A 12,486-nucleotide genomic window follows, 5' to 3' on the forward strand; every position below is an offset into this window, starting at 1 on the left:
TGGCCCGCCAACTGGAAGGAACAACAACCAAACAAGCTGCCCGAGGAAGCCATGGGTATTGAACAAGCCGAATGCTGGATGACTCCCATAGTGAGATACTTGGAACACGACGAACTCCCAGCTGACAAGAACGAGTCACGACGACTAAAAGCAAGAGCCGCCAGATTCACCATACATGAAGGCTAACTCCTTAGAAAATCATTCTCGGGCCCCTATCTTAAGTGCATAAGCCCAGAAGAGGCCCAACGTGTCCTTGTCGAGCTACATGAAGGTGAATGTGGATACCATACTAGGGGACGCAGCCTTGCACACCAGGTGATCACTGCTGGATATTACTGGCAGACCATACGCACCGATTTGACCGCTTATGTGAAGAAGTGCGATAGTTGTCAAAGGTTTGCTCATGTCTCACACCTCCCACCAGAGTGACTCTATTCCATCCTCACACCCTGGCCTTTTATGAAGTGGGGAATGGACATCGTGGGAAAACTACAGACTGCACCTGGATAGCGAGTCTTCATCTTAGCTGTGACAGACTACTTTACTAAGTGGATTGAAGTCGAAGCCTTCGCACAAGTTAGAGACCGAGAGGTAAAAGCCTTCATCTAGAAGAATGTTATCTGCAGGTTCGGGATACCGAAGGAGATCGTCATCGACAATGGATCCCAGTTCATCAGTTCAGGCTTCAGAGATTTTTGTGACATGTGGGGAATAAAACTGAGCTTATCAACCCCCCGCAACCCCTAGTCTAACGGCCAGGCCGAGTCATCAAACAAGACAATCATTCAAACATTAAAGAAGCAATTGTAGAAAGCTAAGGGTACATGGGCAAATGAACTACCTGGAGTCCTTTGGTCATAGTGAACCACGACCTGCTCATCAACGGGCGAGACCCCCTTCTCCCTCACATACGGTTCAGAAGTGGTCATCCCAGTCGAAGTATCAGTCCTGTCTACCAGGCTCCAATAGACGGACGAAGAATCAAACAGTCAGAACCTTTGCCAGAACCTGGACACCGTCGATGAGCTGCGCGAACGGGCGAGCATCTGCAATGCAGTCTACCAGCAACAGGCTGCCCGTCACTACAACCGCAACGTGAGGATCCGCACTTTCAAGATATGCGACTGGGTCCTCCGCAAGATCTTTCAAAACACCAAAGAGATCAATTCTGGCAAACTCGGTCCCACCTGGGAAGGCCCCTACAAGGTAACTAAAGAAGCAGGGAAGGGTGCTTACAAACTCCAAACCACCGAGGGCAAAGACATCAGTAACAGTTGGAATGTCGTTCACCTCAAATGCTACTATTTCTAGGTGAACCTATCTTTTTCCTGTTTTTCTTTTTTATTTTAAAGGGATGAGTGGGCCTATCCACCTCTTCTTAGACAGTCGGCCTCATGGCCAAATATTAATGAAGTATTATTCAGAAATTTTTCATCTACAAATCGACTCCGGTCGATCAATTATTTGTAACACCTTCAGATCGGCCATGCTCGATCCACGAAATTGCACCTTCGAATTGATCCTGCTCGATTCATGATTACACATTCAGATTGGCCCTACCCGATCCACGATTTCGCACCTTCGAATCAGCCTTGATCGATTCACAATAACACTTTCAGATCGGCCCGGCTCGATTTACAAATAACACCTTCGAATCGACCCCACTAGATTCACGAAAACACCTTCGAATCAACCCTGCTCGGTTCACGAAAACACTTTTGAATCGACCCTGCTCGGTTCACGAAATCACCTTCGATCGGCCCTGCCCGATCCACGAAATTACACCATTAAATCGGCTCAGCCCGATCTACGATTCACACCTTCGAGTCGACCCTGTCCGACCCAAGAATTCACACCTCCGGATTGACTTCGGTCAATCCAAGACTTTGTACTCGATCGGCCAGACCGAGTGAATGGTTCTTACACCTGCAATACACAAAGCACCAACCTAGCCCAACATAAGGTCTACATGCCTTAGCCACTGGGCCACACTAAAGTAACAAACACAACTTGGTGCATCTACAAGTAAAGAAACAATGAACAACTCACTCATCCATGAAGAAAGCATCAGAAGTTAGAACAATCGAGTATAATACATACAGCCTGAAACAGCTCAGTTCAGAATACAAAAAACGGTACACACGCCAAGAAAAAGGGCATCGCATGCCCCAAAGTACATAAAGAAAAAACTAAGCTGAGTATCCTCAGTACGAGTCACCTCTTCCATCTCCGACTCGGTCATCACGTCCGCATAGCCAGCACCCGTCCTAGCAGTCCGGTCGCTCGCATCCCTAACATCCGACGGCCCTGGCTGACTAGTAAAATCAGGCATCTGCTCCTCATCCTGCCCCTCCGGTTGACCGTCTCCCTCTTCCAGCATCTCTCACATGAGCTGGATGTCTCCGTTCGGATCCCAGTGAGAGGTCTTCCCTTCCTTGAACTCAAGCATGAGTTCACCCCGGGCCTTGATGATAGCATCATCAGCAATGGAAATACACTGCTCCCTAAGAGACTCGATCTCTGTAGTATTCTCGGCCAACTCACGCCTCAACTTCTCCAACTCACTCTCGCTATCCCTCAAACGCTGCTGAAACTCTTGCTCGGCCTTCCGGGCTGCTACCTCTTTCTAGCGCAAGCTAGTGTTCGCCTTCGACACATTTTGTATCCTCTTCTCTTGCGCCACCATAGACTTCCTCAGATGAAGGCTGCTCGTAAGTGCCTGCACAACAAGGTATTGTCATCAGTACGAAATCAATGAGCTAAATAGAACAAAACTACTGTCATACCTGTAAGGTGCGGGACACTCCCCAGTCAGCAATAGTAACTATGCCCATTTGGTTTAGGCGTGCCTCGTCTGCTGGGAATAAGAACGAGTCGACCAGCTTGCTCATGAAAGTCGCGTCAGAATAGGTCGACGCAGTAGCCGGAATCTTAAAAGTAATCATCTCAGCCTCCTCATCCATGATTGCGGTCTGGGATGCTTCAGCTCCGGCTGCAGGCTGCTGACTCGACTGCATCGCCAACACGTCCTCCACTCTCCTATCCTCCTTGGTCGAGGACTCCCTCCTTCTCTTCTACCGACGCCGGGCAATGGACTCGCTCGCGCTGGGGACGCTCAACTTCTTCATTAAAGTCTCTGCAAGCGCAAACTCTCCAACGGTTAGTGGGTTCAGCCTTGACTCACCAAAAATGATATGATTGTAGTACCGAGCTAGAAGCACGTCCCAGGTCTGCTTCAACGAAGGAAAGGGAATACTTTGTTGAATCGTCTCTACTCCGGCCCAAAGATGGCTGGTTCTGAGGTTAGACTCTGCCAACACTACTTGTCAATCCCTCTGATCCTTTGAAATAGCTAGAACCCTTTAGGTCGCTACGTCCAAGCCGTCTCTGCTCTGCCCGGCCCGATTGTACTCAAGCTCTACAAGCAAAAAACATAATCAAGATTTAGTAATCAAAGTACAAAGAAAGCAACAAAGATCTCACCAATAGCCCGCCAGCTGCTTGGGATGTCTCCCTGTCCTCTCTCTCCGAAGACAGCCTGACCCCTCACAAAAAAGTATCGGTCCTTCCAGTTCTTGTCGTTGGACTGCAGGTCGGTCACCAGGTGAGATCGATCATGCCTTACGTTAATCAGATAGCGACCCTTCTCTTTATCATTCTCTTTCAGAAAGTACGAGAACAACAACTCATGCAGCCCGAACATCACCTGGTTCCGGGTACAGAGGTCCTCAAGAGCCATATCCAACCGTTCGGCATGAGCTGAGAAGGAGAAATCATGAAGTGGTTCAACACCTCCTAGACTAGGCGAGGAACAGGTAGCCTCAGTCCATCATGGAACCACTTCTCATAAACACTAACCTAACCCGGTGCCTCCCAGTCAACCCGTTCATATGACTGTGGCATTCGAATATCAACCGAACTCGAAATATGGTACAAAGTCCGGATGCACCACATATCACTTTCCTTAAGCGCGGGAGGATAATCCCTGGTTAAGATCTCGCTACCCTGTTGACTCGGCTCTTCCTTAGAGTTACTATTGGAAGAAGACGGACTACCAGCTCCTTCAGAGTCTTCCCCACTTCTCCTATGCCTGCCTGAACCACTTAGGCCTAGAGTACTCGTCCCTAGGGCAGCTACACTAACTCCAGTCGATACCTCAATCGGAACACCCCCTTCGGGCATCATCATTATGGTGGGGGCACGCTCATACTCATCCCTAACGTCTACCACTATTTCACTCGAGCTAGCTGATTTAGTGTCTGACATAGTGACTCGATCGCCCAGCCCAATCGATCGACTCGGTCCTAGATTCGGAACTCTTAAAAAAGAAACTAAGTGTCAAAGAACCACTCGCCTTGAGCCACCGACCGAATGAAGATACTAAATCTAGCTTTCGCTTGCCCTTCAACATCGGGCAACCTACCCGACAACTCGTCGACTCCTAGGCCTCGGTCGACCCTCGTTACCAACCAACCGACTCAACCCAAATTTCAAAACTTCAAGAAACCCAAGTGTCAAGCGACCGATTGCCCGGGACACCTGACCGAATAAGGACACAAACACCCAGCTATCACTCGCCCCCCAACATCGGTCGACCAATCACCGTCAACTACTTGCCAACTCTTACAAGCCCAAGCTCCGATCGACCCCTACAACCGACTAAACTATCCAACCGTCTCCCCTCGTCTGCCCCAAGCAACCGACTCGCCTTCAAGCTCGACCCTATGAGTATGTTCGCCCTTGCTCACCAACTCACCAGCTCAAACACCTCCACTGTTGAATCACCCACTCGGTCTGGACGATCGATCACCTTTTCAGTCAACTTCACACGCCCCCTTACCACTCGGTCGGATGGACCGGAAGACTTACCTACCCAGTTTAATTGCAATCCAACCTGCCACTCGATCTGGTTAGGCAGACCGATTGAGCCAAATCAAGGCCCTGCTTAAATCGTTTCATCTTCTCAGTTCCGTCCAAAATAACCAGCCAAGTCACCAAAAACCCACTAGGAATACCAAAATTCACACCTATTCAAAAAACTTGTGTTCTAAACACCCTAAAACCAGTCAAAACTACTCAAAAAATTCAAAGAACTTCGCCCTAAATTCCAAAGACTCAGCAAACAATGAAAACAAACCAAAATCAGTCCAAAGAAAAGGATATTTATCGTAAAACGCTAGATTGTAGAAGCAAAGCCGCCGTTTGCCAAAACAATCCAACGTCATTAAAGAGAAACTGGAACGAAGCTGAAGAAACGGAAAGAAAAGAAAATTTTTTGAAGAGAAAAAAGGAGAAAAATGCGAACTGGAAGATGAACAGTCCACCCATTCGTTTTTAAAAGGGAAAACTGACAGGCGAAGACACGTGGCGGCCCGCGATTGGCCACCAGTCAGAACATCTTTTCATTTTCCCACCTCAAGAATAAGGATTCGATCTCCGCCGAACACGTGGCAAGCATCCGTGGCACCTGGGAAACTGCAGCAACGTACGAAAGCCTGGATTGACCGCCCTGACCTCCTGACCGAGTCAGCACGTGCTCGACAGTGGACCCAACATGCCCCCACGATTCACAAGCTCAGGAGGCCCTCCCGACTAGTCGATCAGCTTGGAACGGCCCGGCTTGAGCTCTCTTTAGATGAACAAAGCAGGGGCCTCACCTATTCGTTCTTCCGTAGTGGACGAGTGGGCAACCACTGTTAAAACTCGCATATCCCTTCCACTCCATCGCCCGATCCTCCCTTTCGTCTCAGCCCTTGATTTTGGAAGGCACTCTAAATGTCCCATGCTTCGCCGGCCTGGAAGGCCTGGACTACCGGTCGATCAGCTTGGAACGGCCCGGTTCGAGCCCTCTTCAGAACAAAGCAGGAGGCCTTGCCCATTCATCCTTCTATAGCGGACGAGTGGACAAGCTTTGGTCGAGGTCCATGTATCTCATCCACTTGATCGTCCGCACATCCCGACCGAGCGGATCTTTTAGTTTGATAATTCCTAACTCATTCGACCCGGCTTAACAAGCAAACACCCTAACTATAGATCGATATCTCGCCCCTCAAGTCGACGGGATTTACCGAACGAGCACATGATCCCTGGAAACGCTACTACTTGTCCCTTCAGCCCTTTACACTGACAAGGCATACCGAGCGACCCTTGACGAAAGAAGTTATCTACATCAGACTATTCCGCTACACCGATGATCGATCGTCCAGGAAGGAAGACCGAGCACGCCTCGATCACTACCTACTCTCTAACTTAAGAAACTCTTAACTCAAAGAGGGGGGGACAAACTGTTAGGGCCAAAAATCATCATTGGCCCAAATAGGAAAACAGGACCACCAGCGAAGAAGAGACTAGGCCCAATCCCAAAGAGGTCTAAGCTAGATTAGTCCCATTCGATATGAGATACGGCCTGCCCAAACCATCTGGGCACGGACCTCCTAGTTCCAGTTCACTTCCTAGGCCTATAGGCGAGTTCAGAGCCCACAACCCCCACTGATCATTTTCCTGTTCCTGATTAATCTCCTATTCAAAGTGGTTTTCCTATTCGGATCACCTTCCTATTCGGACGCAGGTAAGACAACTCACCACTGCCTTAACTTTTCTAGTGTTTGCATCAGAGTCACACTAGGACTCCTACTCCCACTAGGATTGGGAGACCAGATAGTTGCTATATAAACATAGTCCAACCCTCTCACAAAGGACAGATTACATTACACCTTCACACCCGAAGCTCCTACTTGAGAGCTTCACATCACCGTCGTAGTCACAGTCCCTGACTAGACTTCCGGTAACCTCTCTACTCCCTAGCCCTCACTATACTAAGCCTCTTTCAGCCTTGCTAACTTGAGCGTCGGAGTGCCTACGGCAAACACCACCCCGGTGTTTCCCGTTCGCTTCATGCGTTTGTTTCTCTACGTGTGCAGGTGCAGCGGATCGCTAGTGGCTCAACCTCACGGGATCAGACCCCCCTTCCGTATAGGTAGATTTTTACGTCTACAACTTCTTAAAGGTAGAAATGTCATTTCTGTTAAAAAATTGTAACAATCTAACAAAAATGGGGGTTGGAGTAGAATACTAGAATATCTATACCAATGGGTGTTTTTTTATTTCCCAAGCCTGTTGCCTTGATACAAATTTATTTCATTTTTTTTTTTTTTTTTTTTTTTTTTTGGATCTGATAAGTGCAAACGTTGAGAAGTTTTTTTATATCAAGTTTTTCTTTTATAAATTTTAATAAAATCTTCAAGCTTTAAATTAATTTATGATATAAATGTCTAGTGATGTTATCAATTGATATATTAATTACAAAGTATAATATTTGGTTCCGGGTTATGAGTAATAACATTCAGGCGTTTGGTTTAAGAATGTTATATTAATGAAAAAAAGATTACCTTGAAGATTACTATAAATGTTTTGGAAAATGTGTTTGGTTGGTTGGAATAAGTTTGTGAGTATGTTATTTGTTTGGTTGGGAGGAATAAATTGGTAGGTATTTTATATAATTTACTAAATTGCCCTCCTTTTTTAATATTAATATAATATTATTTTTTGAATAATTTCTTTTAACCCCCTACATTTTAGATTTACTAAAACACCCCAGTAATAAAAAAAAGTTTAAAACTTAATAAAAACACCCTCACCCACCCCAAGCCACTACCGGCGACCTGCCACCACCATCGCCAACTGTGGCGAAAGTGGAGATATGGCCATGAAAGGCCAGATACCGTTGTTTCCACGACTAGATTTGTGGTCGTTTCACGACTACATCTTTAGCGGTGAAAGGGCCACAGATCTGGCCGTGAAAGGACAGATCTAACTGTTTCCGTCTATGGCCGAAAACAGCCTTAATGGTGCACAACTAGCCAGATATGGCCGGTCGTGCGCCATTCTGTTGCCTCCAGTGGACACTAGTAGTGGTTTCCGATGATTGACAGTGGTTTCCAGCGGCTGGCAGTGGTGGCCAAATCCAGCCACCACCTTTGGGTAATTTTTTTAAATTTCACGAGTATTTATGTCCTAAAAACTTTGTATATAAGGATAAAATAGTCAATTGATATTTTTGTAAATTATTTTTAAAACAAGGGCATTATTGTTCTAAATATTAATAAGGGGTAAAATTGTAACAAAAATAAGCTTACCAAATAATCTTAAAATACCTAAAAAAATAAAGGGAATTAGAGTATCTCCTATATTACCAATAGTAACTACTATTGGTATTGGAAGATTACCAGAATTTTATATTACTTGATAATCAAACGTAGTAATCAAGTAATATAAGATGACATTACCTTAGTAATCTCATATAACCCTGAACCAAACACATTCTAAGGGTATATTTGGTTCAGGGAATATTATATCAAGGGAAATATAGATTACCTTAAAGATTACCAGGAATATTATATTAAATGTGTTTGGTTATATTGAAATAAATTGGTAAGTGTGATATATTTTGACTCTTTGACCAATTTAGTCAACGGTCTGAACCACTTTGACCCATGAACCGATTTGGACCGTTGACCAGAGCGGTTCACTTTTCAGACCATAACCAGGTTGGGTTACCCTATTTTGTCGGATCTGGTTGACCCATTTTTACTAAATGGGTTGGGCTTTTATGGGTTATTCTTAATGGGTTTGGGTTTAAATTGGGCTCACTTAATAAATAGGCTTGGGCTTCTTTTATTTGGGTTTTATAGACTAAAAAATAGACTTTAAAAAATGGGCTAGATCAACTCAAAGAATAGTGTTATTTTATGGGTCAATATTTGACCCGAATTTCTGGAAATATTTTGGAATTCCAATTTGTAGAAATTTTATTGAAAAACATGTCTGGAATATCACATTTCAGCATAAAAAAAAAAAAAAATGATTCCAGCCAAATTTCTAGCCACTCAAGATTTACAAACCCAATCTAATTTGACAGCTTTTTTATTTGTCAATTTCCAAACTCAATCTAATTTCTTTATACCATAAGAACCCTAATATATAAAAATTAATTTAATGGAAAATATATCAGTTTCTAAACCTTACTCTGATACCACATATAAAACTTAATAGTAATTTCATCAATGGCAAAGAATCAATAATATAATCATATTTCTATACTCTAAATTGCATAAACATAAATCTCAGGATCTGAAACTTAACGAATTTTACTTTTTGTTAAAGAAGTGATACATACCTGGTTCCATGATTAAATTCCTTGATGATGTGAAAAGGTAATGTATCTCTCCCTTTATTCCCTTTAAATCAATTGCTTTTTTTTTTTTTTATGGATAAATAAAACTAACGTAAGGAATAGTAAGGAATAAAGAGAGAAGACCCCTTATATATATATAATAGTTTTATTAACTGCCAAACTATAGTAATCTCTCCATCAAAGGTAACTGACCATCATTCTCCTTAACTAATTTAATTATTTCAAAACAATCATGGACCACCTTATGTGAGTTAAAATATTTCTAACATTTTTAACCATTTCAAACGTGGAACAATCTTGATCTCCTTTGTATATGAAAGATTATTATATATGACTCGTATATATTATCTGAGAGATTATTATCTAATTTGTCATACGTATGACTCATGTTCTATTGCAATAATTGACAGAAGAAATATCTTATTCCTACATGTGTTTAGTTTCAACTTTTCTATAGTTTCTTTTGAGTTTGAGGGTCCTTATTACTTGTTAAAGGGATTAATTAACATTATCTTTGATGCAATTTGGTTTCTTTTATGAACACAATTTTTTTATCACAAGGATTTTAATAGTCACTAATAAGAGAATGCAAAGATTTTTATCTTTTGGTGATAGAGAAATACAAAATCTTGTATACTAGTTTATACATGTAAGAATTAGCTCTTATTAACGAGAAGTAAAATACAAATTCTAAATATATATTAAAGAAATTTTGATTTTTTCATGTAAAAAAGTTTTAAGGGTTAATTTTATTCGTTCCCTTAAGAGATACCTAAGTTTCAAGTGTCTCAGCATTCTTGAAAAGTATTAGATACCATCTTGAAATTATCAAAAGCAAAAAAAAATAAAATAATAATAATAATAATAATAATAATCATAAAACGCCTTAAAACTAAAAAAAGAAAAAACTTATAAATGTCAAAAAGACCCTACAGATATCATAAAGGGCTGTTTTCAATACTTTTCGAAAATCTTTCTAGTACTTGAAGCTTAACCATCTCTGGAGGGGGGAATAAAATAAGCCCTAGGTTTTAAAGTTTATATGGTTCGCATATGGGTTTTAAAGATTTTTTAGATCAATTTTTTCTTTACATATTTGAATTAAATCTTCAAGCTTTAAATTAATTTATGATATATGACAAAATACAACATAGGCTCTATAGAGTAGTCATACATATTAGTATTTGAAAATTGGTTTGTCACATGTATATAATTAAAGGTGGGCACCGTTTCTGCATATAAAAATTGACTTGACAAACCGGACTTGAACGGATTAAGTCGATTCAGATATCCAAGTAGCATTCAAACCAATTTTGAATATATAAGAACCGATTAGTTCTTGGTTAATTGAAAAATGCGTANTGACCTTACTTAAATCTATAGTAGCAGTCTAACAATACTTCACAATTATATTAACCCCTTTAAACACCAAGATAAAGCCTGCATGAGAAAGGAAACCGACAAAACAAATTTCCTCTCCAACAGTGGCCTTCACATGATTACTCATTCAATGATGCTTACTTTGTTATTGATTTCTGGTTGGTTACCAGCATCATTTAAGGCTTACAAAAATACAGGAGTATCTGCTAGATCTACGCTATTAATTAAGAGCTTTGATGATTTAGTTCCATAATTTCAACCAAACAGATATCCAGGTACATTTTTAATTAATATTTGTATTTTTGGAATGATTTAGATTTTTAAATAAGGAATAAATTGCTTATTTCGATTGATTAAAGAGAAGGAAAAAAAAGAAACCGAGTGCACAAAAATAGGAATTGCATTCCAAATCATACACAAATCAAACAGTTCAGAAGTTAAAATAACAAAAAACATCTAACTCCCAATTCCACAAACCCAGATCTGATCCAGTACAACAACTTCCATTCTAACTACCTACGCCCCCCTTTTTCACAGTTACTTCTTATTGGCTTTCACTCCACCACCGCCAGCATTGATCCCTCCCCCAGCTGCCTGCGCCGCCTTTCTAGCCGCCTTCTCTTGCAATGCTTTCGCATCTCTGTGAATTTTTAAATTTTAAAATCAAATAAGAGATTCAAGCAAAAAATAAAAATAATTTGCTTAAGAAAACCATAAGAACCTCTCACGGCGTTGCTCAGGAGTCAAACCGTCGTCTCTGGGCTGCTTACCCTTGTGACCCACTCGGGCTTGAGCCCTTTCACGGTCTCGATCTCTCTGGTTACCGCGTTCGCTTCAGTTAAAGCCAAACAATGAAACAAACATAATATCACAAAAACAAAAATTTAAAAGAAATTAAAAAAGAAAAATGCATTTGATTGGTCGAACAATCAGATTAAAAACAAACTAAAAAGATGAGAGAAGAGGAAACAAACGGATCGATCAAAGGATATGAGACATTAATGATTATGCTATTCAGAGAACAGCAAGAGCAGAAAAGCCCTGACAATTCTCCTGTGATGGAACAGAGAGAGAATTGTTAATTTGTGTTGTAAGAAGGAAAGGAAAGGGGAAGGAGACTAAAAAAAGAGAGAAGTCATGAGCCAGTCGAGCAGTGGAAGAATCGAGAAGCCGCGGAGATTCGCATCCTACGTGTCAGCAAGTAATAATTAATCCCGGTTGTCTGATTTTGTGGACTGGGCCTTAGAATAAACGGCCTATTATATGAATGGACCTACCAGCCTGAATTCTTTAACTTTAAGCATTACTTCCCGTGAAACTTTGTGTTTGGCGGTTGTTGTGTACTATTTTATCAAACGATTAAAGAAACTCAAATCTCGTAACATTAACTTATTCAATAGTTATAGTTCAACATCTTTTACACGATAAATATTATAAAATTATTAGATTTTTATTACTATTGTATAGGTGTTAGGGCCAAAAATCGTCTTTGGCCCAAATAGGGGAAACAGAACCGATAGTGAGGAAGAAAGCAAACCCAATCCCAAAGAGGCCCAAGCCAGATTAGTCCCAGTTGATACGAGATATAGCCTGCCCAAACCATCTGGGCATGGGCTTCCCAGTTCCAGCTCACTTCCTGGGCCTATAGGCGAGTTCAGAGCCCACGACCCCCATTGATCACTTTCCTGTTCCTGATCAATCTCCTCTTCGAAGTCACTTTCCTGTTCAGATCACCTTCCTATTCGAACGCTGGTAAGACAGCTCACCACTGCCCTAACTCTTCTAGGGAGTCACACAAGGACTCTTACTCCTACCAAGATTGAGAGACCAGGCAGTCACTATATAAACAGAGGTCAACCCTCTCACAAGGGACATTACATTACACCTTCACACCCGAAGCTCTGACTTGAGAG

General features: G+C 42.0%; 1 protein-coding gene across 1 annotated transcript; it reads right to left on the reverse strand.

Annotated features, from left to right (window-relative positions):
• Nucleotides 1-10,953: 10,953 nt before the first annotated feature.
• LOC116121935 (putative SERF-like protein) lies at nucleotides 10,954-11,718 on the reverse strand. The gene is made up of 3 exons (XM_031407842.1): nucleotides 11,566-11,718; nucleotides 11,295-11,400; nucleotides 10,954-11,213 (listed from the first exon to the last, which is right to left on the reverse strand). Exons 1-3 carry the CDS (start codon nucleotides 11,570-11,572, stop codon nucleotides 11,111-11,113), a joined length of 216 nt encoding a protein of 71 aa, XP_031263702.1. The 5' UTR covers nucleotides 11,573-11,718; the 3' UTR covers nucleotides 10,954-11,110.
• Nucleotides 11,719-12,486: the final 768 nt, after the last annotated feature.

Source organism: Pistacia vera, unplaced genomic scaffold, assembly GCF_008641045.1.
Source record: "Pistacia vera cultivar Batoury unplaced genomic scaffold, PisVer_v2 Contig129, whole genome shotgun sequence".
Classification (NCBI taxonomy): domain Eukaryota; kingdom Viridiplantae; phylum Streptophyta; class Magnoliopsida; order Sapindales; family Anacardiaceae; genus Pistacia; species Pistacia vera.

Excerpts from the sequence above, each read along its gene's own strand:
- LOC116121935 (XM_031407842.1), bottom strand. Across the intron at positions 11,214-11,294 it reads CCTGAGCAACGCCGTGAGAG|AGATGCGAAAGCATTGCAAG; the intron begins GTTCTTATGGTT and ends AAAAATTCACAG.